At 45.8% G+C, this 27498-nt stretch overlaps 1 protein-coding gene across 12 annotated transcripts in view; it reads right to left on the reverse strand.

The window, feature by feature from the left end:
• The window catches only part of FHOD3 (formin homology 2 domain containing 3), a 488187-nt gene that overhangs the window by 139584 nt on the left and 321105 nt on the right, over nt 1–27498 (reverse strand). For all 12 annotated transcript variants that reach the window (XM_066352679.1, XM_066352680.1, XM_066352678.1 and 9 more), the window contains 2 exons: nt 24246–24389; nt 14202–14446 (listed from right to left, as the gene is read on the reverse strand). In XM_066352679.1, coding sequence (XP_066208776.1) covers nt 14202–14446; nt 24246–24389 — 389 coding nt within the window. The remainder of the gene's footprint in view (nt 1–14201; nt 14447–24245; nt 24390–27498) is intronic.

A 27498-nucleotide genomic window follows, 5' to 3' on the forward strand; every position in this document is an offset into this window, starting at 1 on the left:
TTCAAGACTCTGTGTGACTTGACCTGCTGAATGTGCAACCTCATCTCATCTCTCTCCCACCTCGGTGTCCCACTCTACACTCCATAACCTTGTCTCTTGAGACACCTAGTCGTACCCAGGTACATCATGCCCTTTCCTCCGTTGGCCATTGAACATGGCAGTCCATCAGCCCAGGCGGCTCTTCCCATCCTTTAGGATTCAGCCTAAATGCTTGAAAAGGCTTCTTGGACCACACCCCAACCCACTCTTTTCTAACGAATCTTTTACATGAATATTTAACTACAAGTATCCATACTTTCTTTGAAAACAGTATAATACTACTGATAAAATTAAGTCCCCTTTGACCAGAGGTAACCACTGTTAAATTTCCAGATTAAAAAAAAAAAAGACATATTACTCTACAATCTTTTTCTAGAGAAATTGATGTGACTAGTAAAGTCTGTTGATACTTTCAATATGCTGCCTTTGTTAATGCTGGTTGCCTTCCACCATATGGCTATTTCATGTTTGACTTATTGAGCCTTCCCCAATTCTCTGCTGTTGTGATGTAAAGATAATCCTACACATGTCCTTGGGCATATCTGCAAGATCTCTTCAAGGGCACACCTTTGTACCCATTATGTCTACCACACAGCCCTGTTTGCTCTCTTCAAAAGCACTCTTCCAAAGCTATACCTGCTGACTTGCTACAATATTTATGTGTCACTGTCTCATGAAGCTGGGAGCTTTATGAGGACCATATTTACCATGTATCCTCAGAATCAAGAATGCGGCAGGTGCAAGAAAATATGAGTTGAGTGAATAATGAATGAATGGATATGATTTCGTTCTCCTTTAGCTCTCGAGCCAGTGTTCCTGCCTCAATAAATGCAGGGCAGTAATCATAATATCAAAGTTCATAAAATGCCAGTACTGACTAAGAAGTCTATTCATGTAAGCTTACTAGAAAAACAAAACAAAACATACTCAGTATTGGGGTTTGTTTTCTAGAGATTTGCTGGTTTGCTCATTCACTTATAGACGTGAGCTACTGCGTATGTGGACCTAAGTCTCAGCCATGTTTTAACAAACATAAAGTCACGTCATCTTTGCGTCATGATTATTCTCCCCATTTCCTTATCAAAATTATTTACCCTGATGATTCAAAGGCAATTTTACAAAAACTTGTTATAGTTGAAAAAATGTAAACAAAGAAAACTATCTCCTCCAGTCAACTCTGCATTTGCTCCATTTCGGAGAGCCTGCCATAGGCATGCAGCCGTGACGCCCTCCCCGACTCCGCCCGCCCGGCCCCAGACCTCTAGCAGAGAAATGCCTGCACGCAGCAGGTCCAGACTGGCCACTTCCTGGTGGCAGCTCATCTCTAGTCAATTTTTAATCTCATGTTTATAAAACCAGAACCACACGGCTGGAAAAATAAAACCTCAGGAATGAAATTATTTCTCTGAGGCGATGTGAATACCATAATTGAGTATTCCTGAGGTGTGATATAATTGCCTCTGAATTCCTTACTGAGTTTCATGTCTTTGAGAAGCACGCTGTATCAGGTGATCAAAAAGCATGTAGGCTGCAGATACCTGTCCCGAATGTGCCCGGGCATCCCTGAGCTCTGCGGGGCACTCTCCAAGGGCAAGGGGCAGGCTTCCCTCTTCTTTGCTTGGCTCTGCCTTCTGGGGAGCTCTCTCTCCAGGGAATACAGACTCCGCTGGGGTCCTGCACTCACCCATTTATTCTATTAACAAAATCTGTGTCAGGTGCTCTCATGCTAAGCACTTTCACTCCTTTCATCCTCATAGGAACTGCTTAGGTAGGTACTATTACTGCATTCACAGAAGAGGAGCTGAAGCCCAGAGAGGTTAAGGAATTCTCCCAGAGCCACACAGCTAAGAAGCCAGGATTCAAACCCGGTAATCCACTCCAGCATCCAAGCTCTTAACCTCCGTGCTCTGCTACCTCTGCTATGACCATTTCTTTGTGGCTGGGGAAAAAAAAAAAATCTCTCCTATTTAAGGACTGTAAGAAGCCATTAATTCTTTCTGCTTTCAGATTCTTTTCTGACCGTCTATGTCTCCTCTCACCATATTCATGAGCATGGGGAGCCTCTAGCTCTCACCCTCCCCATCCTACCGAGGCCCCATTCCACCAGGAGAGTCAATTACAGCTTGATATGGGGCACCACAAGACATATCCGAACAATGACTACAGCCCGTGTTAATTCTGATCAGTTTCTGAACCCTAAACATGACCTTGCTTAGGAATAAGTATTTTTCTACACAGATACAATGCTTGTGTGACCACTGGCAGCTGGCTGAGCTAGTGGTGTGAGACGGCACTGACTTAGGCCAGGACTCCCTTTCTCCGCGCCTGCCCTCTCCTCTCCAAAGCCTGTTCTTAAAGGGCTCCCTTGCAAAACGCTTCCCCCGCTTCACTCTGCCGGGTCTTCCTTTTTGCCCTGTCAGATTAGGCCTCTTCAACCTACGTTTTCAGAGGCTTATTTCCTTGTTCGTTTAACCTTCTCCAGTAAAGAGTTATCACCAGGCTCTCCACACAGACTCTTGTCAAGCAAAGATAATCTCATTCCTTCCATGGCTGGATTCAATCAGCTCAGTTTAGTAATCACTAGGAAGCTTCTTTTCCCTTTCCAAACGGATCCTGGGCACGGCCTGGGATAGAGAGAGAGATGCTTACTCTGTCAAAGGCCACCTACACCCCCACCTGTCCCTTCATGAACAGCCAAAGAAAATCAAGGTCTTCCAGGAAGGGCTGTGATCATTCAAAATGCAGATGAAAAGGTGTGCATTACAGCAAATGTGGCTTTTGCACAGGTCAGGAAGAAATGGATTTGACTGTAGAGAAAAAAATTCCTGGCCCTGGCCTATTGGCTCAGTGGTAGAGTGTTGAACTGGCGTGTGAATGTCCCAGGTTCGATTCCCGGCCAGGGCACACAGGAGAAGCACTCATCTGCTTCTCCACCCCATCCATCCTCTCACTTCTTTCTCTTCCCCTCCTGCAGCCATGGCTCGATTGGAGTAAGTTGGCCCCGGGTGCTGAAGATGGCTCCATGGCCTCTGCCTCAGATGTTACAAAGAGCTAGGTTGCTGAGTAGCTGAGCAGCACCCCAGATGGGCAGAGCATATCCACCTAGTGGGCTTGCCCAGTGGATCCCAGTTAGGGCACATGCTGGAGTCTGTCTCTGTCTTTCTCCTATTCTCACTGATTAAAAAAAGGAAAAAAAGGAAGGGAGGGAGGGAGGGAAGGAAGGGAGGGAGGGAGGGAGGCAGGGAGGGAGGGAGGGAAGGAGGGAGGAAAAAAGATTCCCAAAGCAAATCCAAGATTTGGCTAGAAACAAGACTCTTTCCTTCTTTTTGAAGTGCGCCCCCTAACACGCCCAAAGTGAATGGCTTGTCTCTTCCTGACACATCACACCAAGTAAGGCCACTCTAGCTTTAGAAACAGTTACACTGGAAGACAACTGACTGCAAGGTTCACCGACCTGGAAAGCATGTGGACTTCTCAGTTTCAGTGTTGTGTGAGATGATGACTCTACACTTTCCATCTAGGGCTTTATCTGATAGCTTCTTTGCGCATTCGGTTTATTTATCCTGGGCTATGGCATCTAAGCCTGGGCTTCAACCCTCACCTACATGTACCTGAGTTCCAGAAGTGCCTCTCAACTGACCATAGACACCTCAAAATTAAAATGCCCAAAGCTTACTGAGTGGCCTTACTGCCATCCCATGACTCTGGGTTCGTGGTGATGTAAGAATAACCCAGACTCCTTCCTCTTTCTCACTACAGCGTGCAGGCAGCACCCGGACTCTCAGCACCTCCCCCTACTCGCCACGCTCCCTGCCACTCCCCGAGTCGGCCGCTCCACCTCCCCTGGACTGTCCAGCAGCCTGCCTGGCCACCTGTTCGCAGTCAGCTCTCCTCCAGTGCACTCTCCACACTGCTCCCAGAGCAGTCTTGCTGAAACACAAGCCTGATTGCACTTCCTCACTTACAATTCCTCAGTACCCCTGGAAGTTTTAAGAATAAAATCTGCCATTTTCTTCAAAATCTAAAAAGAGCCCCAAATTCAATTCAGCAAAGTCCAACCCCTCCCCACCTCCAAGAAATCTTCAATCTGGTCACTGTGAATCTTGGAGAAACCAGGAATCCTGCCCCAGGAATCAAAGGGGCTTTACCAAGTGACTTCCTCCTTATACCTCAAGGCCACTGCCTTCTGGTGGAGGCTTCCCCAGCTCCAAGCTCACTCCCTATGTCCCTTCCTTACTCAATACTGAGGATACCAGAGCCTCTTGGACACTAAGTGATAAATCCAAATCGCTGGCTGTATTCCAATCACACCTACCTCAGGAAGTCACATCTCGTGGGTGAATCCCCTTTCTAATGAATCATTTACCATCAGATAAATCTTCCCAAGTAGCTACTTGCCGCTCATGGTACCAGCGGTTGTTAACCTGGTTGTTGTGAAATCCTCTAGTGTGTTTACGCCAGTGCACACTCTTCCCTCCAGGTCATGTCCATATTTATTTAACAATTACCTTCTTTAATAGACCAATATCCGGGAAAGCTCCAGGGCATGGAGTGACTGTAATGATAACAACCCTGAGCTAAGCACACATTTGGGCTGCCTCTCTTCACACCCTCCCCCCATTAAAGAGGCACCATCAGCCTGAGTTTGCAGTGGAGGAGACTGAGGCTGAACCTGGTACTGTGGCTGCAAAGACCAGGCCTGTGCTCTCAGCGGCCTCGGCTGTGGTACTGCATTTGGCCAAGCCTCTGGGAACCAGGACTGGGATGGTCACCCAAGTCATAGATTTTATAGGTTAACAGCAATTACATAACACCTTCTATCCCATAATACGTTGTGCTTGCAAATCTATTGCTCATTGCCAACTGTTTCCAAGACAGAGCTGGGGAGGGTATCTCTATTTCTGCTACACATCCTGCACCTAACCAGTGAATGAATTCTCTGACCCCTGGCAATGGAGTCTTGTGGACAAGGCCTGATACAAACCAGAGAGTAAAGCTCTGCCCACAACTCACCTCCTTCCTGTCAAAATATAGGGAGATGAGCTAAGCCACACTACGCGGTTCCATAATTAGGCTGCCCCGTTTGCCCACTGGTTCTTGCAGCTGGTGGAGAGGTGCCAGTCCCCTTCTGCACTCCTGCAGGAGAACAGAAAACACCACCCACCACCCTCTCCAGTCACCTCCCTCCAGCTCCTACCTCTGAGGCTGAGCCCTGGGGCTTGGCTCCCTCCTTTCTACCACCCACTGGGCCACTAACTGGTGTGCATCAAGTATGATCTTCCAAAAGGTGAGGGCTGGTTGGCCTCCAGTAATTGATAGTAACTGCAGCTTCCTCTCTCTCAACCGTGAGTGTCTGTTCTCTCTATCTTCCTTCCCTACCCATCACCAAGATTATGGCTGGTTTGTTAGGATTAACTGGAAAGGCTTGTTCCAATGCTGCGATTATTGCTCCGGTTATTTTTGTAACTCCTCTTTGGGAACTGTCTGCAGTGCCAATTTATGAGAAAAATAAGCAAATTAGGATGGCGATTTCAGGATCAAAATCAAACAGTAACTATACCCAATATAGCTCATTAGGATTACCAAGCTCTAGTAAACATTTGCTCTGAAGGATGTTTTGCTTTCTCAACAAATCTAGTTCCTCCTCCAAAGAAAAGAACTTGCCACTACTGAAGACATTCTACAGGTTCAGAGACTAGCTGCAGGAATGTTTGGTTCTGAGTGGACACTCTGGACCAGGGCTGTCTGGGTTCAAACCCAGTTGTGTCCCTTCCCACCTGTGAAATCTGGGGCAAGTTCTCGAACCTCTCTGTGTGTCAGTCTCCTCATCTGTACATTGGGGAAGATACTGCCATCATCTTCATGAAATTTCCAATATGTGTGAAATTGCTTAGCACAAGAGCCAGCACAAAGTCAGTACTTCATAAATGCTGGCTTCTGCTATCACTGCTGCTCCTACTACTTATCTCTGAGATAGTGAAAGAATTGCAAAGCATTCTTCCAGGACAACACAGAGAGGTTGCAGTTAGAAAGAAGACACACTTTCCTGAGAGAGCATGACACCTAAAAGCTACATAGGGGTCCTGGCTGGTTGGCTTAGCGGTAGAGCATTGGCCTGGCATATGGAAGTCCCAGGTTCAACTCCCAGTCAAGGCACACAAGAGAAGTGACCATCTGCTTCTCCACCCCTCTTTCTCCTTCCTCTCCCACAGCCATAGCTCGAATGAGCAAGTTGGCCCTGGACACTGAGGATGGCTTCATATCCTCATCTCAACTGCTAAAATAGCTCAGTTGCTGAGCAATGAAGCAGCAGCCCAAATGGGCAAAACATCAGGCCCAGACAGGGGACTTGCTGGGTGGATCCCAGCTGGGGACATGTGAGAGTCTTTCTGCCTCCCTATCTCTCATTTGATTAAAAAAAAATTAAAAGCAAAACTGGATAGAGGGTGACGGAGGACAATCTCTCTTTGGGTGATGGGTATGCAACAGAACTAAATGACAAAATAACCTGGAAATGTTTTCTTTGAATATATGTACCCTGATTTATTGATGCCACCCCATTTAAATAAAAATTTATTTATTAATAAAAAAAATTAAAAGCTACAAAGGAAAAGATTTACAAATTGGATACTTTAACAACAGATTTTATGCATATATCAAGAGACACCATAAATTATGATATTTGGAAGACAGGGAGAAACTATTTATGACATAGTTGTCAAAAAGTTAATATCTATAACGTATAAATAATTTTTCTGCTTTTGTATCTGAAAGTTTCTGTACTAAAAACAAAGAGTAGCTGTTCATCAATTTGAAAGGATACGCCATTCAGAAGACAAATGAGCAAAGAATATCAACAGGCAATACTCAGAAAAGGTCAATAGTCAATGAACAAACTAAAGATGAACGACCTCAGAAGTCAGCAAAAATGCAAATTAAAATGTGCTGAGGCCCATTTCACTTTTCAGAATTATAAAACTTCCGAAAAACTCTTACTATCCAGCACTGGTGATGGTGTGGGAAAATGGTCAACTGCATGCTGATGGTAGGACAGCAAACTGGATTACCCCTTTTAGAAAGCAATGTGGCAATATCAATATTTAAAATGTTTTATGCCTTGATCTAGAATTCCATTCCTGAGTATCTCTCCAAAAAGAACTAATGTGCACACGTGTGTGTGCATTCATTACAGCAAGTTTGGTACTAGGAGAAAACTAGAATCAAGCCATAGCAAATGAATGAAGGTTTTTCCACACAATGGAACACTAGGCAATATTTTTTAATGTACTGATACAGAAAATTATCAGTGTAAAAAGACAGCAACATGCAGTTACTACTTATTAATGCTCAGTACCTAGTACATTTGTTTTATATCTACAGAATCACAGGAGGAAACAAGAGGGGGTTGTTTAATAAAATGTGGGGACAGGGACTGCGAAGGCAGACCATCTCATCTCTAAGCCAGCTCCACAATAGATTAGCTGTGGGACTCTGGACAAGTTACTTCAGCGCCTTGTGCCTCAGTTTCCCCTCCTGTCATATGGAGGTAATAACAGTACCTACCCCGTGGGGTAAGGGTGCAAAATGGATTTAGCACACTGAAGTTCTTAGCACAGTTCCTGGCAAACACTTAAGTGCTCAGTAAAGGTTACTGTTGGTCCATTCGTATATGGACTATGTGATCCAACTATCTCCATTTTATGTCACATAGTTGGTACCACATCCTTAAATCCTATATTGTGTTTATTTGAAAACATATAGAGTTTCCACTTATTCAGTGCCTGCTCTGTGCCTCGGGCCATAAATAGATACATGGCTATTAGTGGTAGAGCCAGGCACCCCTTCCCATGCCTCAACATCTCTGCTATGTCCGATAAATAGACCACAGTGACTCCGCGGGCCACACTGATGAGGACTTGCACAAACAGTGCTCCTCCACTCCCTCAGTGCTGTGACCTATCCTCCACCAGTCAGTGCAGACCAGACTTCCGATGCTGGTGTCTGCACTCCACCCCACACCATACCCTGCCAGCCAAACTCCTGTCCCTACAGCATAGATGAGCCGGCCATCACCTACCATGTCAGCATCCATGGCCGGCAGCCCACCTGGCCATGGTCTCTCCTCATTTTCCTTTTTCTAGGACCAGCCGGGGCCAGGCCATATATTATGCTCTCTGCTACATAAAGGTTAGGTATTCTGGTCAAACTACTGGGTCCAGTCTTTTCCAAGTGCAAACTCAAGGCCTGGCCATAATCCCTGACTCCCCCGTCATCTTGCTTACTTCCTTATACCTTTCAATCTATTAGAATAAATACTTTTGTATAACATATATTGAACCTTTTCCCCTTATTTTTATCCCTAGTCTAACCTACAGGATAAAATTCTTTTTTTTATTTTTTTTTTTATGACAGAGACAGAGAGACAGAGAAAGGGACAGATAGAGACAGACAGACAGGAAAGGAGAGAGACGAGAAGCATCAATTCTTCGTTGTGGCTCCTTAGTTGTTCATTGATTGCTTTCGCATATGTGCCTTGACTGGGGCTGGTGGGGGGGGGGAGCGCTACAACAAAGTGAGTGACCCCTGGCTCAAGCCAGTGACCTTGGGCTCAAGCCAGAGACCTCAGGGTTTTGAACCTGGGCCTTCTGTGTCCCAGTACGATGCTCTATCCACTGCGCCACTGCCAGGTCAGGCTAAAATAGCAATTCTTGAATTTAACATTTCAACTTCTTGACCACCAGCTAACGATACCAACAGCCAAGAGGAGACTCTTCGTTACTCCTTCCCAAGTCCATTTGATCATCTGTGAGTACTGGGTGGGCAGAGGTGGCTCTAATGAGCTTGACCCCTGCATTACTATTCCTTCAAACAGGTTCCTGAGCTTGGCTGTAGAACAGTACACCTTCTATTATATAACCATTCTTCCAGTGTGCCATTTTGTTTTATGCTGGTGTCATATCCCATTATCAATGTTTGGAATGTGATGAATGTGACGCTGATTAGACTGGATATGCTGGGCATATAGGTTGCTGAGAAGAGCAAGAGGTTTAGTCAAGCCTTTGGTTCCCCAAGAGGGTTCTGCACATTCTCTGTTCCGTGAGAATTAGAAGTGCACAACTTTGCTAAATGGAGTCAAAACAAAAACAAACGGACCTACTATACTCTATGTGGTAGCCCAGAAATTTGAGAATTATAGTCTCTGAAAACAAGAAAACTTTGATTCATGAACATGAGCATTTAAAGTAAGTCCACAGAGGTCTCTGTGATTTTAAGGAAGCTATCTTCCAATAGCCCTAATACTTCTAACCATGGCATCATCCTAAGAAGAAGAAAAAACATTTTAATCAATTATCTACCTTCCTCTAGGGCAGGGGTTCCTAGATTCAGTACTATTGACATTTTATAAGAGATCATCCTTTGTTGAGGGGGTTGTCCTATAATATACACTGTAGGATGTGCAATTAGCATCCCTAGACTCCACCTCCAAGATACCAATAGCACTCCTCCTGCCCCAGCTATGATGAACAAAAAATGTGTCGAAGCATTGTCAGATGTCCCCTAGGGCAGTGGTCCCCAACCTTTTTTGGGCCACGGACCGGCTTAATGTCAGAAAATATTTCCACGAACCGGCCTTTAGGGTGGGATGGAGAAATGTATCATGTGACCGAAACAAGTGTCAAGAGTGAGTCTTAGACGGATGTAACAGAGGGAATCTGGTCATTTTTTTTTAAATAAAACATTGTTCAGACTTAAATATAAATAAAACGGAAATAATGTAAATTATTTGTTCTTTCTCTGCGGACTGGTACCAAATGGCCCATGGACAGGTACCGGTCCACAGCCCGGGGGGTTGGGGACCACTGCTCTAGTGGACAAAATTACCTGTGGTTCAGAACCACTGCCTTCCAGGACACCTAGGACCACCTGCCTCCACCTTCCTGAACAGCTCCACCTTTCCCAGACTCAAGGCCAGACCCCCTTGCTCCCAGCTAGCTCTGTAGGTCCCCTTGTCTGACACATGTCCTGCCTTCTCCAACCCCCTCGAAATTCCACAGTGCTGTGGGAACTTGGGAGCAACAACAACCATCAGCCAGATCCCCTACAGCCAGAGTCTCTTCACGGAATAATCTGTGTTCTAACCCTGAACTTAAGCACGCTGTTCCCTACAGCCCTCTCCCATAGCGTGCTGGGTTCTTCTCTCCGACTCCACATACACCTCTTTGCCAACTCCAGACCACTTTCCTCCCAAATTCCCTCAAGCAACCCAGACCCTTAGGATCTGGCCTACCACCTGCTTTTATACAGTCCGGCAGCTAAGAATGGTTTTCACATTTTTAAACGGTTGGAAAGAAATTCAAAAGAATATTTTATGGCATGTAAAGTTCCAACGTCAGTGCCCACAAAGTCTCACTGGAATGCAGTCACACTCATTCATCTACCTATTGACTACAGCTGCTGTTATGCTACCAAGGCAGAACTCAGTCAACCAGTGGCAACAGACACTGTCTGGTTTGCACAGCCTAATATATGTACTATCTGGACTTTGACAGAGGAAGCTTCCTACCCTTGCCTTTAAGGCATGGGGCAGTAATCTGTACCACCCACTCCCAACCCGTTGTCATCATCTACAACCTGCAAGGTCACTGGTCCATGTGTATTAAAATATACACATGACCGAAGGCTGGATGGCACAAATGCTTCCACCAGTGACTGAGTGAAGTTCAAAATTACCTCTGCGGGTTGGAATGTTGTGTGGAAATCAACAGGATAAAATTTGAAGTTCATATATGAAGTCCCATGCAGTGTTCACTATCAGAAAGACTGACATAAGGAACAGGAACAAGACCTGGTATGTGTTGACAGAAGTAGGAACCAGGATGAATAGGAAAACATTATGGGGAAATTTTACCCATAGAATGGAAGACTAAGAGTAATGGAGCTATAACATGATGGAGCAAATGTAGGTCACATGACTTTCCTAGCAAGCGGAAAGATTCGAGGATAGAATGGGGTGTCCCAGGGAGGAGAGTCCTGAGCCTGGAGTGAATGGGAAGCCTCCTGCTCTGAGCTACACGACCTTGAAGACGTTTTAACCCTAAAATTATATACTATTACAATTTAAACCAGAGACAATGGTTCTTTTGCTGATTAGATACTAAAAATAAATTTTCTTGGAAAAAAAAAAGTGCTAACATTTTCTTCCTTCCTGTAAATTTAAGTACAAAGATAAAACACCCATAGCTGCAAAAGATAACTTTTTGGTGACACATGACCAATAAACTCGCACCTTATTTGGTTAACAGCTTGGTGAGGTTTGGTTTCTATTTCTTCAGAAACCAAAGCAAAACAATATGAGTTAAGAGTCTTATCAGTCCTTAGAATTAAAACCCATTGCCTAGCAGGCCTACGTCTATAAGGAGACTTGGAGATTTTCTGTTTTTCAACTCTCTTTGAATTTTGGGGTTTCTCTTCAATGGAAACAGAAGCACATCCAATATGTAAATCAAATTCCCTGTCTAAAAAGTCAGACGTGTAAATCTCACTCAGAGACTATATTTAGGAATGGTTAGTTGGGAAATGGTTTTGCCCAGTTCCAACATTGAAAGGCAAAGACCAAAGACTCGAGTTTAATCCACGGCTCAGCCGTCTAGCCCTATGATTCGGCTCAAGGCACCAACACGCTGGTTGATTTTCTACTCGTAGAATGAGGATGCTGACATTTGTCCTGCCTGGATGCTACAGGGGAGCACTGTGGGAATTAAATGATGTCAGAGTCAAATGATATGGAAGGGTCATCTGAGGGCTGGGGGCCACAGACATGTTAGGATATCATGAATCTCTTTCTAGACTCAGACATTTTTATCTTCTTTTCAAAGTATCAGCATTCGTTGGGTTACAAGGTTATAACATCCAGCCTGAAATTCCTCCTGTGTGGAGTATGTGGGCATGTTGCTACAAGTTAGCAGTCCCTTGGGCCAGAACATTCAGGTAGGTGAGGAGTAATCTAGGTCAGGCATGATTCTGTGTCTTTCAAGGCCTACAGGGAATCTACCAAAATGAATTACTTAATACCAAGGTAATGTTTAGAGGCACACATGTTGACCAGGTGGCTAAGCTATGCACGCAGAGATCGTTTCCAGTTTTGTTTCCCGTCCCCCTTCCCCTCTACCTCACTCCCGGCTCTGCCAGACTTGTGCTGTCGTTTGGGGGCCGTCGGGCAAAATCCCCCCTGCAGGTCCTACGGATGAAGCCACTTCCTGATCCTCAACCTGTAGAACCTTATCTGCCTTCATGAGCTGGAAGGTATATTTTTCTCAAATAAATGCTACAAATTTAACACGAAAGTAATAATTCCTGTGAAATGAAAAGACAGCCTACTTTGGAAAGGATGAGACAGCAACATTCAGAGCAGCTTCTGTGGACTCCTGGTTCCAGATCCCACCCAGCCCAGTGCCTCCAAACTGTGAACTGTGCTCAGGACCGTCTACTCCACCGCTATTACCTATCACAAGGCACTGTGGCCTGAACTCACAACATGGGGACCTTTGGGAAGTGTAATGGCAAGTAATAGAACAGGAACAAGCACGGCATAGTCACGGAGAACAAAAGATCAGCATGTGCTACTGACAAGGTCTCTCAGCTCCTACCCTCAGCATCATTGGTGGTTTTAAATACAGATTTTTTTAGCCCATTGTATACACACACTCCTCAACTCTCTCCATGTTAATTTTTCAAGTATTAGCTACAAGAAGTGCTGGAGAAACCTTCAAGGGCCTTTTGAGCAGTGCCTGAGTTTCCTGATGATCTTAGATCACAGAGTGCAATGGTCGAGATGTTGTCTTGCGTCAATCTGTTTAGAAGTTTTGGTCTTCTTTACACTAAAATAGACTCTCAGAAAACAGTAAGAGCTTTAGCTAGAGGCCTATGTGGTAGAGCAGGGTATCAACGTGGACCATGCCTTACACATCACTCTCAGACCGGTATCCTCTTCCTCCCACAATGGGAGGTACCCAAGGGCATGGGTTGGTTCATGTTTTAGTAAGTTCATGAATATCAGACCATTCAGGGCCATCCTCAGTAGCAACGGAGGTAGGTGGTCCTTCAGGGGTAGAGAGAAAGGGACATATCTTGATCACTCTTTAAGGTCATCCAACTTATTCCGAGTTATATTTTTCTTCACCCTGTTGCCTCCTGAACTACATTTGGCTCCCAGGTCGATCTCCATGATGGGGGGAAAGGCTCCAGCCACGTGATCTGAACAGAACTGGCAAGTGGTGTATCAATCAGGCACAGTGGACCTGGGTGGCATGGACTGGTCCATAGAGCCCCATCATCCTAGTAAACTGACAGCATCAGGAAGACAGAACTGGCTCCAGATCCCAGGACAGCATGGCCATCCTTTTGCTGCACCTGTGCATTATGGGACCACTTCTGAGTTCCCTTAAATTTCATCAAACTTTGTATTTTGAACATGTACAATTTCTCATGGGATGGTCAATCTAGCTCTTTCTTCCTACCTACTTGTCTCATTCTCACTTTCTCCCAACCTAGATTTGAGGCTCCTAAGGACAAGGATCAGACATTTTCCATTTATATATCTTCACGGCTTCACACAGGCCCGGCCTATTGCACACACTTAATAAAAATCTTTGCTGCTTGACGGACTGAATAAATGATGGAATTCGCATTCACTGGGACTTTAGATGTATATACAGTTACATATTTTATATATGTATATTTTAGAACTTACACTGATTTGTTCTATTTAACTCAGCTGTAACTGTGTATTGTCATCAGTGTCTGAGGACTGTCACCATCTCACAGCTGAGAGGTGGCATCGCATTTATTTCTAGGTCAAAACTTCGTGTTTTGTATTCTTTTTCATTTGATAAAGCACAACTTTTCTAGACAGATGTTAATTGAAATATTAAATAATATGAAAACACAGATGGGTGGAGAAGAAATCATGGAGTTAGTAAGAACAAATCTATGCTTGTCACCAGGGCCACCTTGCCCTAGGCAGTTCCGTGGGAATTTGGGGTGATGTTTTAATGGTAGAGAAGAGACAGGGGAGAAAGTGGGATGAATGTGGAGCTCCATGGGGTTGAGGCCTCACTCCCTAGGTTTCTTGTACCCCTCTCCACAGCTAGGTGAACACTTACTTTTCACGGAGGTCTCGCACTTGACTGGGCTTGAAGCCGGGAGCCGACTGGGAGCAGGGACTGGTGGGGGCCGACAGAGGATTCTTTATGCTCTGGACGGAGTGCCTGCGGCTCCGCCTGCGGTCCAGCCCCCGCGGCTCCCTCTCGCTGCTGCCGCCAGTACACACGCTGGCCCGCCTCCGGTCCCGGCGCCCGCTGGGGGGTGGCTCGGCCGTCTCATCCCCATCCTCGTGTCGGAGTGCCACCTGCAAAAGCAGAGAACGCCCAGCGCCAGGTCAGACCTGACATCCTGTCGCGGCCCCGAAGTGGGACTGTGCGCTGCAGGCGCGCCCTGTGAGAACTGAACGAGCTTTTCCCATTCTGCTGCCTCAGAGTCTCCGCAGGGTCTTCACAAGCAAACCCACCCACGGCGCAGGCTGCAGACTGAAGGATGCCGGCCGCTGGGCATTTACCCAAACAGGCACGAAACAGACGATATCCTGAATTGGTCTGCGAAGTGTTTTGTAATTGCATGGCATCTTCACCCTGGACCCCAAGTTTGCCATATTCCTGGGCCATGCCCTGCTCTCCTCTGGTCCAGGAGGTGGGGTCCCTCCTGCGGCCCAGTGACAGGAAGCCCTAAACTTGCTGATGGTTGCAGAGCTGGTTTTCCCAATGAGGGAGCTGAGAGGAGCACGGGGGGATTCTGGTCAGAGTGGGGAGACTCGGGATCCAGGTGAGGGGCACCAGCCTCCCCCACGGGTCTTGTTGAGAGGCCGAGCCCACAGAATGTGCTACCTTCTTACAGACCTCACATAGCTCCCTCACCAGCAGCTCCCCGCAGCAGCCGGGTCTCAGGGTTGGGGGTGGAGCCTGTAGTTAAACTAGACAGCGTGCATATGGGAGCCACCAAAACATGTACCAGAAACAGACTTGACCTCCAGAACACAAGTTTATAAAAAGTGATGCATATTTGTGCAGAGGAATAACTGGCTTATATTTTGTCACTTGGGCTTTCATGTGGAAACCCGAACCAACTGTCACCACCCTACCCACCCCATCCTCTTCTGAGGGATATTTTGGTCCTGCCCCTAGTTGGTGCCCCCTTCAGAAGCCCAGCTCGACTGCCCCTAATCTCACCCTAACCTGGATCCAACTCCGCGGCTTGCTCCCCTCACCTCATTGGTACACATCTCTGCACAGCTCTGCCCCTTATGCATGCTCACTCTTCCCGGCCACGGGCTATCCACCTGTATCTCCAGTTTCTTTAATTTTTTTTTATGCCTACCTCCTCTAAAACCGGACAGTAAGAAGAGCACGAGTTGCCACCGACTAGACTTTTGTGCGCAAACTGGCTGTGCCACGAAGAGACCAGATGTGACCTGCAACAAGATACTGACCCTCACTCTAGCCCACCAGTTGAGGAAAATAGGATTGTGTCTGCAGGTTTATAGCAAGGATAACTTATATAAAGGTAATTTACGCAAAGCAGCTAGAGCAGGGCGCTCCCTGTGGCTGGTACTCAATAGCCATGACTGTCCTTCTCCAACCTATGCCCTCAGATGAGGGCGCCTGGGATGCCCACAGATTCCTCCATCTCACGGGTCTGGTGGGTCAGCCACCTTGCAGTCCAGGTAGGCCAGGCCCACCAAGTCCAGCAGTCTCTCTGACTTGGCAACTTTGGGAGTCCCATAGTGTCATGTCCCCTCAGGTGCAAGTGCTCTAGCCTGTGGGTGCTCTCAGTCACATTCCCCAACATGGTCCTGGTACGAGAATGAAGAAGTGATAAAGACACAAAGAGATCATCACACTATGTGGCGTTTATATCACCTAGCTACAGAAAATCTGGCCATTGCAAAATTGGTGAGCCCCGTGTCCAGTTTGGGCAGCAGTGTTTGCCAAGCAAGGTGAGCTTGGCAGAGTCGAGGCGAGGCTGGCCACTCCCACGCAGGTACACAGGACTGGGCACCCGGGACACGTGGCCTGCTTCACAAGAGTGCGCCCACCCTTCATCTGCCCTGTCTCCCGTTCCCTCCAGCTTTAGCTTTCAGAGAAGATCGATTTAGTGAAAACTCTTCTGTCCCTGAGCCAGATACATTTTATAACAAACTCTCAGATATATGAAGGCGATTTAATACTATTTTGACTATTTGGTGCCTCTGAATTTACTAACCAGACATAATTTTGGGAGGTTTGAGGTAAGAATTGATACGAGTTCAGAAAAAGCCCGATTGTTATAAAATCTCGTTGGAAAGGCTGTTTCCTAGGAATCTCCTCTCCAGTTGAACTGCAAGAACTAAGAAATTATGCACTTGGTCAGTCACATTTATCATCCTCTCAACTTGAACACTTTAAATGGCATTCTCTGGGGAGAGTTTGAGAATGATTACGTACCTAACCAAGGACAGTATTTTTAAATATTTCTAGCCAATTACTTTTTCTTCATTTTGAGATATAAAAATTCTAGACCATTTGAACTCACTCTGACCTGAGGTATTGATTCTGCTTCTCATTAAACACACATTTGGAATGATAAGATTAGGGGCCAAAGTAGAGCTCAGATATTTCTAATTCCTTGTCTAACCTCAGTGATCCAAGGACCAAACAGCTTTCCCCTCCCAGGGCCTGGCAGAGGCCCTCGCAGTGTGCACACAGGGCAAGCCACCTCACCTGCCTTCTGTCAAGAAACTCAGACACAATCAGAGAGTTTCAATGAAAAGAAAAATCTGGAGAAATTATCAAAGCAACATTATAAAGTGAAATTCAATGGGGGACTTCCTAAAGCTCAGATCCTCAACAAAAACACTGATTTCCTTAAAACAAGAAAAGAGTGATAGAGGGGTAATGGGGGCACAGAATCCCAGCAGAGCCCAAGGCAGCCTCGGGCTTGGTATCACCAGAAATTGGGGGCTGCTGTTTGCTCATGGTTTTGTTCTTAAGATAAATCCTAGACTCACCAGTGTCCACAGACGACAGGAAGGCAGACTTCGCTTCCACAGTGGGGCTACAGTGGCAGTTTCACATTCTCCCGATTCTAGGGAGTCCTACAGATTAGATTCAAGGACCCTACAAGCTAGAAAACACCCGAAGAGGACAAACCTCACTACGAGACTTACTCAGAATCTGTGGTGTCAGATCTAATTTACTGTAAGTGCAACAAGTGTCCTCCACGGGGACACAAGGTGAGGTCGAACTTGTCCTGAAAGATCCCTACTGTCACCCAAATGATGGAGTGAGTCACTTGCTAGATCCCATGTCAAATATCTTCTAACTCTTTTAATTAAACGTGGAACACTGTTTGTAAATGAAAACCCAGACTGAGCAAGAAGATTGCAGAGTCCAGAGCACTGACCACTGGCACCCCCTACCCTACCTTACTGAGAAAGCAGTTAGAGCAGCTGAAAGTGGCATCTCTGCAAACTTCTATCAGTCTTTGAGGCCACTGAACGATTTGAGCATTCTTTCTAATGTTTTATTAGAAAGAGTTTATTGTGGAAATGTTCAAAAAGATACAACATATGGTTTTGTTTGTTTGTTTGTTTGGGTTTTTTGTGTTTATTTTTGTGACAGAGAGAGGAACAGACAGGGACAGACAAGAAAGGAGAGAGATGAGAAGCATCAATTCTTTGTTGGAACACCTTAGTTGTTCATTGACTGCTTTCTCATATGTGCCTTGACCAGGGGGCTACTGCAGAGTGAGTGACCCCTTGCTCAAGCCAGTGACCTAGAGCTCAAGCCAGTGACCTTGGGCTTTAAGCCAGTGACCTTTGGGCTCAAGCCAGCAACTATGGGGTCATGTCTATGATCTATGCTCAAGCCAACGACCCCGTGCTCAGACTGGTGAGCCTGAGCTCAAGCCGGCAACCTTGGGGTTTCAAACCTGGGTCCTCTACATCTCAGTCTGACGCTCTATCCACTGCGCCACTGCTTTATCAGGCTACACAAGGTATGTTGAAGAGTATAAAGACTGTGACATATTCACTACCAATTATGGTTCAACAGTGATCAACTCCTGGCCAATCTTGTCTCATTTACACCCTGCTCCCTCTGTGTCCCCAACTCCACACAGCCAGTGATTTTTTTTTTTTTTTTTGGAGGGGCTTAATTCCAAGATCACATAATTTTATCTGAAACTATTTCAGTGTAAATCCCTAAAAGATAAGGCTTTCTAAAAACCATCACCAGCATACACTGTCTCACTTAAAATGGTTTCTATCAACTACTATCCAACAATCCAAACATTCCTGATGGAGGCCAAAAGCTATTAATGTTTCTTGGAGTTTATATTGCTACACTGCTACTAACATCCATGACTGGCAGCCACCTTTACACAGGAGATCCAGCCCTGCCTGACATGTGGTGGCTCGGTGGGTAAAGCATCGACCTGGAATGCTGAGGTCACCAGTTCAAAACCCTAGGCTTGCCTGGTCCAGGCACATATGGGAGTTGATGCTTCCCCCTCACACACACACCATTCTCTCTTTCTCTCTCTCTCTCTCTTTCTCTCTCAAATGAATTTTTAAAAAAAGAAAGAGATCCAGTCCTTTCCCTTATTGCTATCCCACATCTTCTTTTTCATTCATATATACACAACCTGATTCAGTCTTTAGGGGACATGGATGCCAGCGCTGGTATCATTTCAGAACGTAACCATGCTGCTGACAGGGTGTGACAGGCTGGAACAGCACTGGGCTCCCCGGGAACAGCACTGCCTGTGTCCTTACCCTTGTGTAGCCCCTCCTACACTGAGTCCAGGATTACCCACATGACTTCCACTGGCCAATAGGACATCTCAAACACGATGCAAACGGAGGCTTGAAAAGTGCTGGTGTTTTTGTACTTGCGCTTTGGAAATGCTGCTATCCTGTGAAGAAGTATAGGCTAGCCCGGCTCAGCCAAGAGCCAGCATCAATGCTAAACCAGGTAAATCAGGCCACCTTAGACCATGTGGCTCCAGTCCAGCCATCAGATGACTGAAGCTGCTTGAGTATCTCCCAGGTGAACCAGGTCCAAAGCTCTGACCCACAGAATCATGAGCAACACTTGTTCTTTCAGGTCATTACATTTTTGGCATATTTGTTATGCCCAAGAGCTAGCTGATACACATTTTTTATCCCCATGACAAAGAAGGATCTTAAGATATTAGACCTGATAGTTAATGATTTCTAAAAGTACTGATTACCCCTCATCCCCAAAGTCTCCAGCCTTCAGATGCCTTTCCCATTACAAAGACCACATTTTGAGAATTAAAAGTTAGAACACATAACCTGACAAAAGACTTATTTCTTTTTGATTTGTGAATTTACGTATTTGTAAAATTATACAAAGCTATAAAAATTCAAATGAATGAAACATAGATTAACTCACCTTTCTGAAATGGAATTAAATTACATGGAATTGGGCCTGTCCTCAGAAAGTCTAGGACATATGGTCACCAGACGTCCTCCACTACTAAGAATTCTAGAAGCCCAACCAAGTTTTCTTCAATTGCTTAAAAACATTCATGGAGGAAAATACTGGCTTTGCTTATAGGCCTCCTTGCTGCTTGTGTATATTCTGAAATTAGTTGTCCTGTAGCAATAAATACATATTTTTAAAACTGCGTTGGCTTTCAGAACAAAATAAAAATCCTGACTTTGCCTGGTATATAAAGCACTCAATTGTCACCTTGAGTGATTATTCAGGGCATCTTCCCTCTAAGGTTAACTATTTTCTGATTAAATCATGCCCTTACTTCAACCCAGCATCTGGAAAACATTGTCATAAAACATGTGATATAAAAAGAGACCTTCATTTGAGTACTTACTGCACTTCTACGCTGAGCAGGTGCACTACTGGGCACCGGGTCTCGAGAGAGGAATGAGGCATACAATGTAGAGTAGCTCAAAAGGAAACAGGCAAGAACGTCCTGAGGGCTGCTCAGTCCAAGGACAGAAGCGCCTGCTCTTCCACGGTTATTAACAAAGTGCAAGGACGAGCAGCAGAGACTCTTTTGACCTTGTCAAGGAGACCTCGTGGACAAGGGGCACTTGAGCTGACTCCTACAGCAGGAGTAGGAGTTTGCTAACTTGAGAACTGGAAAAGAGAGTACTCCAGGCAAAGAAAAGAGACTAGATAAAGGAAGGTTCCCCGAAGACCTGCTTTTCGCATTCAGGATACAGATGTTGAATGTGGCTGAAACTTCAACATCTTAGGAATGGCTGGAGAAAAGGCCACAGAGGTTTGAGGCCACAGACCATGTAGGCCCTTGAACTAACTCAAGGAGTTAGGGCTATATCCTGCTGGCCATGAAAATGATTTTTTCATTCATTCATTCATTCATTCATTCATTCATTCATTCATTCATTCATATATTTATTCACTTGCTTACTATTGGTTGTTTTGTTCAATAGTGAAATGGCCTAGTCAGATCTGACTTTCCCACACCTTGTTTTCAGTTGCAGGGAGTAAGGAAGGAGGAGAGAGGGCAGAGAAGGCCCCATGGGATGTAGCACCTGCAGGCTGTCAACCTCGCCAGGTTCTGCTTTCGCTGCCCTCCCAGGCCCTACCCCTCCAGTCACACCAGTCTCCTTCCGACCCTGCACGCCTGCTGAGCTGGAGCTCCTCCATCGCTTTCCTCTACGTCACTGTCTCTCTTGAGGCCGTCAGCTCAGAAGGGCCTCCTTATCCACACCACAGTTTCTCATCCCACCTCACCCCTTTTCTTCATACGGCTAAACACCATTCCCATGTGACCAGCAATTTCACTCCTAGGTATATATCCAAGAGAATTGAAAATGTATACACACAACTATTCTTAGCAACATTACTCATAATAGCCAAAAGATGGGCGTAACCCAAATGCCCATATGATGGTGAGTGGATAAATAAAATGTGATGCAGCTGTACAATAGAATATCAGTCAGGATGAGTCTTAGAAAACATGTTAAGTGAAAGCTAGTCATAGAGACCACATGCTGATTCCATCTACATGAAATGTCCACTTATGTAAAAAAAGAGACAAATAGATACAGAGAGACAAAGTAGATTAGTGGTTTGAGGTATGAAGTGTGGGAGCACGAGAGGAATAAGGAGTGTCCAATAGGTCCAGGTTTCTTTTGGGGGTAATGAAAAATTCTGGAAAGTGATAGTGGTGATGGTTATGCAACTTTATGAATATACTGAAATCCATATGATTTTACACTTTAAAATGGTTAATTTTGTGGTATGAGAACAATATCTGGAGAGGAAAATGTGAAGAAAAAAAAGTGAAACACCACTGACAGAATGTCCTCTGACATAGCCTCATTCACTGCATTATTGTGGGAAAATTTGGGTCGAATCAAATAAGCTTTCCTATTCAAAGTCACATCACCTAAGAGAAAGCATGTCTCCAGACTCTATCCCCCACTAGCCATGGAAGGAAACTAGGATGATGGAGAATGCAATTTGCTATTCATAAAATGTGCTCTAACCTTCGTTTCAAGTCCAGACAACAGTCACCTCAGATAACTAACTTTAACCCACTGGGAACAGCTGGACATCAAGTCAACAGGCCTTGAAGCCATGCTGCATCACCCAGAGCAGGGCCTGCCACGTGGGTGTGTGACCTCTGCAACTGTCCAGGGCTCCGTCCTCGTGCTCAGCGGGCTCTGCACTTGGCTTCCTGCTCTGCCTTCCCCATCGGGAAATTCTTATTAACTTTAACTTCAAACTTGGGTTTTATAAGTGAAGTCCAGTGGGAAAATGGAGCACGTGTATGCATAGAGGTGTAGATGCAATACGCATGTCCGCTATTCCATGCCCCTGTGAGTCGAGTTCTGGTCGACCCATGACACTGGGAGGTCAGTGAGACTGTCTGGCTAAGCAGAGTCACTGGCAGCCCTGGAGGCCAGGCTTTCCATGCAAACCAGAAATGCTCTAAAGGAAGAGATGGCAACCCAAGGGTCCTATCTAGGGTGAGATTCAGCCAGTTCGCACCAGTTCGGCAGAACTGATACCTAATTCTTTGTTGGGTTTGGTGAACTGTTGTTAAAATGGCACCTGTCATCAGGGATCTCTAATATGAAAGGCACAAATTTACATTCCTTACTCTTTTTTAACATTCATCTGCGCAACAGCATATTCTAAGCGCCCGTAGTAATAATGTTCATTCTGTCCACAGGTGAAATAATTTTAAGTGAGGATGCCAATCAAAGAAGCAATATGGAAATATCTTAAATAGCAGTTTTACTGCTTTTTTTTGTCAGGTATTATTTAATATTTTTTTCATTAATATTTTAAAACTCTTTCTTATAACCAACCTAGTTTTGTGCATCTCTTTTATTGTTCTCATTTAGGTATTAAATGCACGAAATAATAAACTACTTTCTGGTATATCGGGGGTTTTTTTGTACTTAAAATGGTCATTAGGGCAGAGAACCAGTTGTTAAATTATTTGAATCCCACCACTGGTCCTATCCTACTCTTTCTCAACAGTGTTACTTCCCCAGGTTAGCCAACCACTTATGCTGAAATGACGAAACAGGAAAAATGAGGAGCTAGGACAGCCCCCAGCCCACAGTTCCTTTCCCTTTCAGCCTTCCTCACTCATCAGTAAGTGGAAGACAGAGTGTTGACAGAATGAACACATGTCAAGAAATGAAGCAAAAATAGCTGAGTCAGTTTGACAGCGTTTCCACTGTTCTGGTAAGGATAAAATGCCTATGCATGCAGGGGTGACAAATACCGAATTTTGCTGAGTATGCATCTAGTTTAAATGCTCTTATAATAGCATTTTAAACTGGCATTGCACAATGTAAAGGTGAATAGTAAAAGCCCTGTTAATACTTTTTTTTAATTTTAAATTTTTATTATTAATTTTAATGGGGTGAGATTGATAAATCAGGGTACATATGTTCAGAAAAAACATCTCCAGGTTATTTTGACATTTGATTATGTTGTATTCCCATCACCCAAAGCCAAATTGTCTTCCATCACCTTCTATCTGGTTATCTTTGTGCCCCTCCCCTCCCGTAACCACCACACTCTTGTCCATGTCTCTGAGTCTCAAAAAAAATGAGACCCTGATAATACTTTTAAATTTTAATTGTTCTTTCCTTACAATGACAGTAAATAGCAAATAAAAAGAAATACCGTAACAAGCCGAGAGAGACTAAGGAAGAAGTAAAAAGATGTTTAGTATCTTTTTTTTTTTTTTTTTTTCATTTTTCTGAAGCTGGAAACAGGGAGAGACAGTCAGACAGACTCCCGCATGTGCCCGACCGGGATCCACCCGGCACGCCCACAATGGGGCGACGCTCTGCCCACCAGGGGGCGATGCTCTGCCCATCCTGGGCATCGCCATGTTGTGACCAGAGCCACTGTAGTGCCTGGGGCAGAGGCCACAGAGCCATCCCCAGCGCCCGGGCCATCTTTACTCCAATGGATCCTCGGCTGCGGGAGGGAAAGAGAGAGACAGAGAGGAAAGCGCGGCGGAGGGGTGGAGAAGCAAATGGGCGCTTCTCCTGTGTGCCCTGGCCGGGAATCGAACCCGGGTCCTCCGCACGCTAGGCCGACGCTCTACCGCTGAGCCAACCGGCCAGGGCTGTTTAGTATCTTTAACATCAGTTTTCCCCCATGTTTTTATTTTGTCCTATAAATCATGGAGCAGGCCCTGCCTGAAGTCCCACCCCTATCAAGTCTGAGAAACATGATCTGTTTGTCTCTCTGTCTCTGCCCCCCTCTCAGCCTCTCTCTTAGGCTGAATGAAAACACTGCTGGTAGAATCCATGTTTTTTAAATTAAAATAGCAATAAATAAATGAGCAAGCAAGCTCCCATGCTTCTGCCAGATCGGTGCTTCTCTCACTTGAGTGTGCATCACAAGCACCCAGAGGCTTAGATACCCCAGACTGCCAGGCCCACCCTCAGAGTTTCTGCTTCACCAGGTCAGGGCTGGGCACTGAGACCTTGCACTTGGAAAAGTTCCCGGGCATTTCAAGCGCTGCTACATCACACTCAGAACCACAGGTCTAGAGTGTGTTTACCTTGGCCTTTGACATTTGTCCAAGCTGTAAGATGCCTTAAAAAAGGCATGGTCTGTTACCTCATAAATGTTCAACTGCTCCACTAAGTCCAGGTCAGTTCCTTTCTTGCTCAAGTGCCGCTGGGACACGGCTGCAATGCCCAGCTCCTCCAGGCAGTCCACCACGTCATAGAAGGTATCTTGGTCTGGCAATCCTGATAATGTCTGGACGAAATAAGAACAGGACACAGACATGTCTTAGATAATTGTCTCAAGGTTCTCAAGGCATTTATTTATTTGTTTGTTTGTTTGTTTTTGCATGGTAGATTATATACCATACCATGACATGGTAGTGGCCATGATTATAACAATATGGGACAAAGCAAGATAGATAACAAGTTCAATTGAGAATTAAAAAACTTTCTTGTTTTATTATTATTATTTTTTTATTCAGTGAGAGGAGGGGAGGCAGAGACAGACTCCTTCATGTGCCCCAACTGGGATCCACCTGGCATGCCCACTAGGGGGCAATGCTCTGCCCACCTGGGGCCTTTTCTCCATTGCTCAGCAACAGAGCTCTTCTTAGTGCCTGAGGCAGAGGCCATGGAGAAATCCTCAGTGCCCAGGGCCAACTTGCTCCAATTGAGCCATGGCTGCAGGAGGGGAAGAGAGAGAGAGAGAGAGAGAAAGAGAGAGAGAGAAAGAGAAGTAAGAGGGGGAAGGGTGGAAAATCAGATGGGCACTTCACCTGTGTGCCCTACCTGGGGAATCAAACCCAAGACATCCATATGCTGGGCCGATGCTCTACCACTGAGCCAACCAGCCAGGGAACTTTCTTATTCTTTAACATAAGAAGAATGAACCCCATCTTATTAGTCAGGTACTGTGTCCCCTCCCCTTGAGTGTAGGGATATCATGGCCATGATTAGGTTAGGTTATGAGGCAAGAGTGAAGGAATTCTACAGATGTCATCAAGGTCCCAAATCAATTGATTTTGAATTAATCAAAGGGGATATAATCGTGGGTGGGCCTGACCTAATCACATGAACCATTTAAAAGTGGGCTAAGGCCTTTTCCTGAACTCAGAGGCTGGAAGAATGATAATCCTGCTGGCCCCAGAGCAGGGGCAAGTCACCATGAGCTCTACAGCTGCAAGAAAATGAGCTCTGCCAACAACCACAAAAGCTTGGAAGTGGATCCCAGGCCTCAGATGAGACTCCAGCCCCAGTCAACACCTTGACTGCAGCCTCGCGAGAGTCTGAGCAGGGGACCCGGCGAGGCAGTGCTGGACACCCTCCCATGGAAACTGTGAGATGATAAATCTGTGCTGTTTGAAGCTGCTAAGTTTGTGGTAATTGGTTACATGGCAGAAGAAAACCAGCATAGTCAGGGATCAGAAACTCCTGTTAAGATCTATCTACCAACAGCTGGAGTGATAAGAATTTAATGATTCTCTCTTCTTTCAATTTGGTAGGCCTTCCCCTTGGTCTATGAAATTTATGAAAACACGAGAAATTTCAAAGCAGCAACCCAGACACAAATAAGTAGATAAATAATCCAAGAAAGAAAAGGCTGACTTCTCTTTGAATTCTGCCTCTCTTACAAGAAGTATCTCAAACGAGGCCTCCGATCAGAACTGGAAGGACCTCTGAGGTGATTTACTGCAAGTCCCTTATCTTATAAATGAGGGAGATAAAGGCAGGGAGAGAAGGAATTTGCCCTAGGTAACAGGAAGTTCCTGAACACCTGGGATAAACCCTGCACTACCCTAGTCTCCTCTCCCTCACACGCTTGCCTTCTACACAAATTATTCTGGCCTTCAGTTTCAGACACAGACCTTTAGTCCCTATTGATTTCACTATCTTGCCTTTCTAAGAGCCTTACATATATATTTCAAAATTATTGTCAACATGGTGACTTGCCTCGGAAGAGAAAAAACCCAATACTTTCCTAATGATTAACAATCATTTCATAGCACCAACTTCCCTAAGGCTTCTATGTGCACTTACTAATATTGGAGAGAATGTTTCTCTTCATAATGCTAACAATGCCTTTTCCTCTCTAGGCTGAGCCACCAGACTGTTCTTGAGATCAGAAATAAGTGAAAAATAACTGGATGCAGTCACTTCATGAGTCAGGGCCCCAGCTCGGACACAGAACAGGAGCTGCGAACCAGATAAGGCTGTAAGAAATGGTGCGCACACCTATGGCCAAGTGTGATGTGAGCCACTGTCTGCAGATGCCAAGCCAGGCGGGCACTGAGGCATCAGTAGGCACAGCCGTCCACTGCACTGCCCCCAGCTCCCACAGCTAACTGGAAAAGTAGGCACCTGTTCAAAGAAGGCTGTCATCAGAACAGCTCATCCTTTGGTTTTTGGGTTTTTTTTTGTTTTCATTTTTCTGAAGCTGGAAACAGGGAGAGACAGTCAGACAGACTCCCGCATGCGCCCGACCGGGATCCACCCGGCACGCCCACCAGGGGCGACGCTCTGCCCACCAGGGGGCGATGCTCTGCCCATCCTGGGCATCGCCATGTTGTGACCAGAGCCACTCCAGCGCCTGGGGCAGAGGCCAAGGAGCCATCCCCAGCGCCCGGGCCATCTTTGCTCCAATGGAGCCTTGGCTGCGGGAGGGGAAGAGAGAGACAGAGAGGAAGGAGAGGGGGAGGGGTGGAGAAGCAAATGGGCGCTTCTCCTGTGTGCCCTGGCCGGGAATCGAACCCAGGCCCTCCGCACGCTAGGCCGACGCTCGCATCCTTTGGTTTTAGCCCCCAGAACTTGGTTAAAAGATGAGGAGATGGAAATGGTGACACCAAGGCGGAGGGAGGGCTGATGGCTGGAGGCGCCCTGGCTGCTAACGACTCTCCCAAAAGCAGAATGTGAGGAATGCCATGAACTGACACTCGGTGTTAGATTCAAATCTTTCTATACCACAGTGCAGGGGCCAGGACGAGGAATGGGGGGGGGGGGGGCTCTGGAGTCTCCTCACCTCTCCATTCCCCTCCTTCTTTCCTTTTTTCCCTGCTGAGTTCTTTTTCTCAGAAGTTTCCAGGGGGTTGAATTCCTAGATCTAATCCCCATCCCTCCAGGAGGCCCTACCATGATTGGCTGGGAGGATTACTATTAAATAATTAAACAAATAGGTCTAGGAAACCAAATAGACTCACGGAGCCTTTGATCACAAATAGGCTGAGAATTGAGTGTATTAAGAGGTCATCTGTCATTTCCACTGTGAAGATCTGGGCTGGAGCCAAGCCTGCGTCCCCCACCTTTCCTGTGTGGCTGCGGCGGCAGAGGGAATGACCTTGGCCACAGACAAATGCGGTTTCTTTCTC

Source organism: Saccopteryx leptura, chromosome 11, assembly GCF_036850995.1.
Source record: "Saccopteryx leptura isolate mSacLep1 chromosome 11, mSacLep1_pri_phased_curated, whole genome shotgun sequence".
Lineage (NCBI taxonomy): Eukaryota > Metazoa > Chordata > Mammalia > Chiroptera > Emballonuridae > Saccopteryx > Saccopteryx leptura.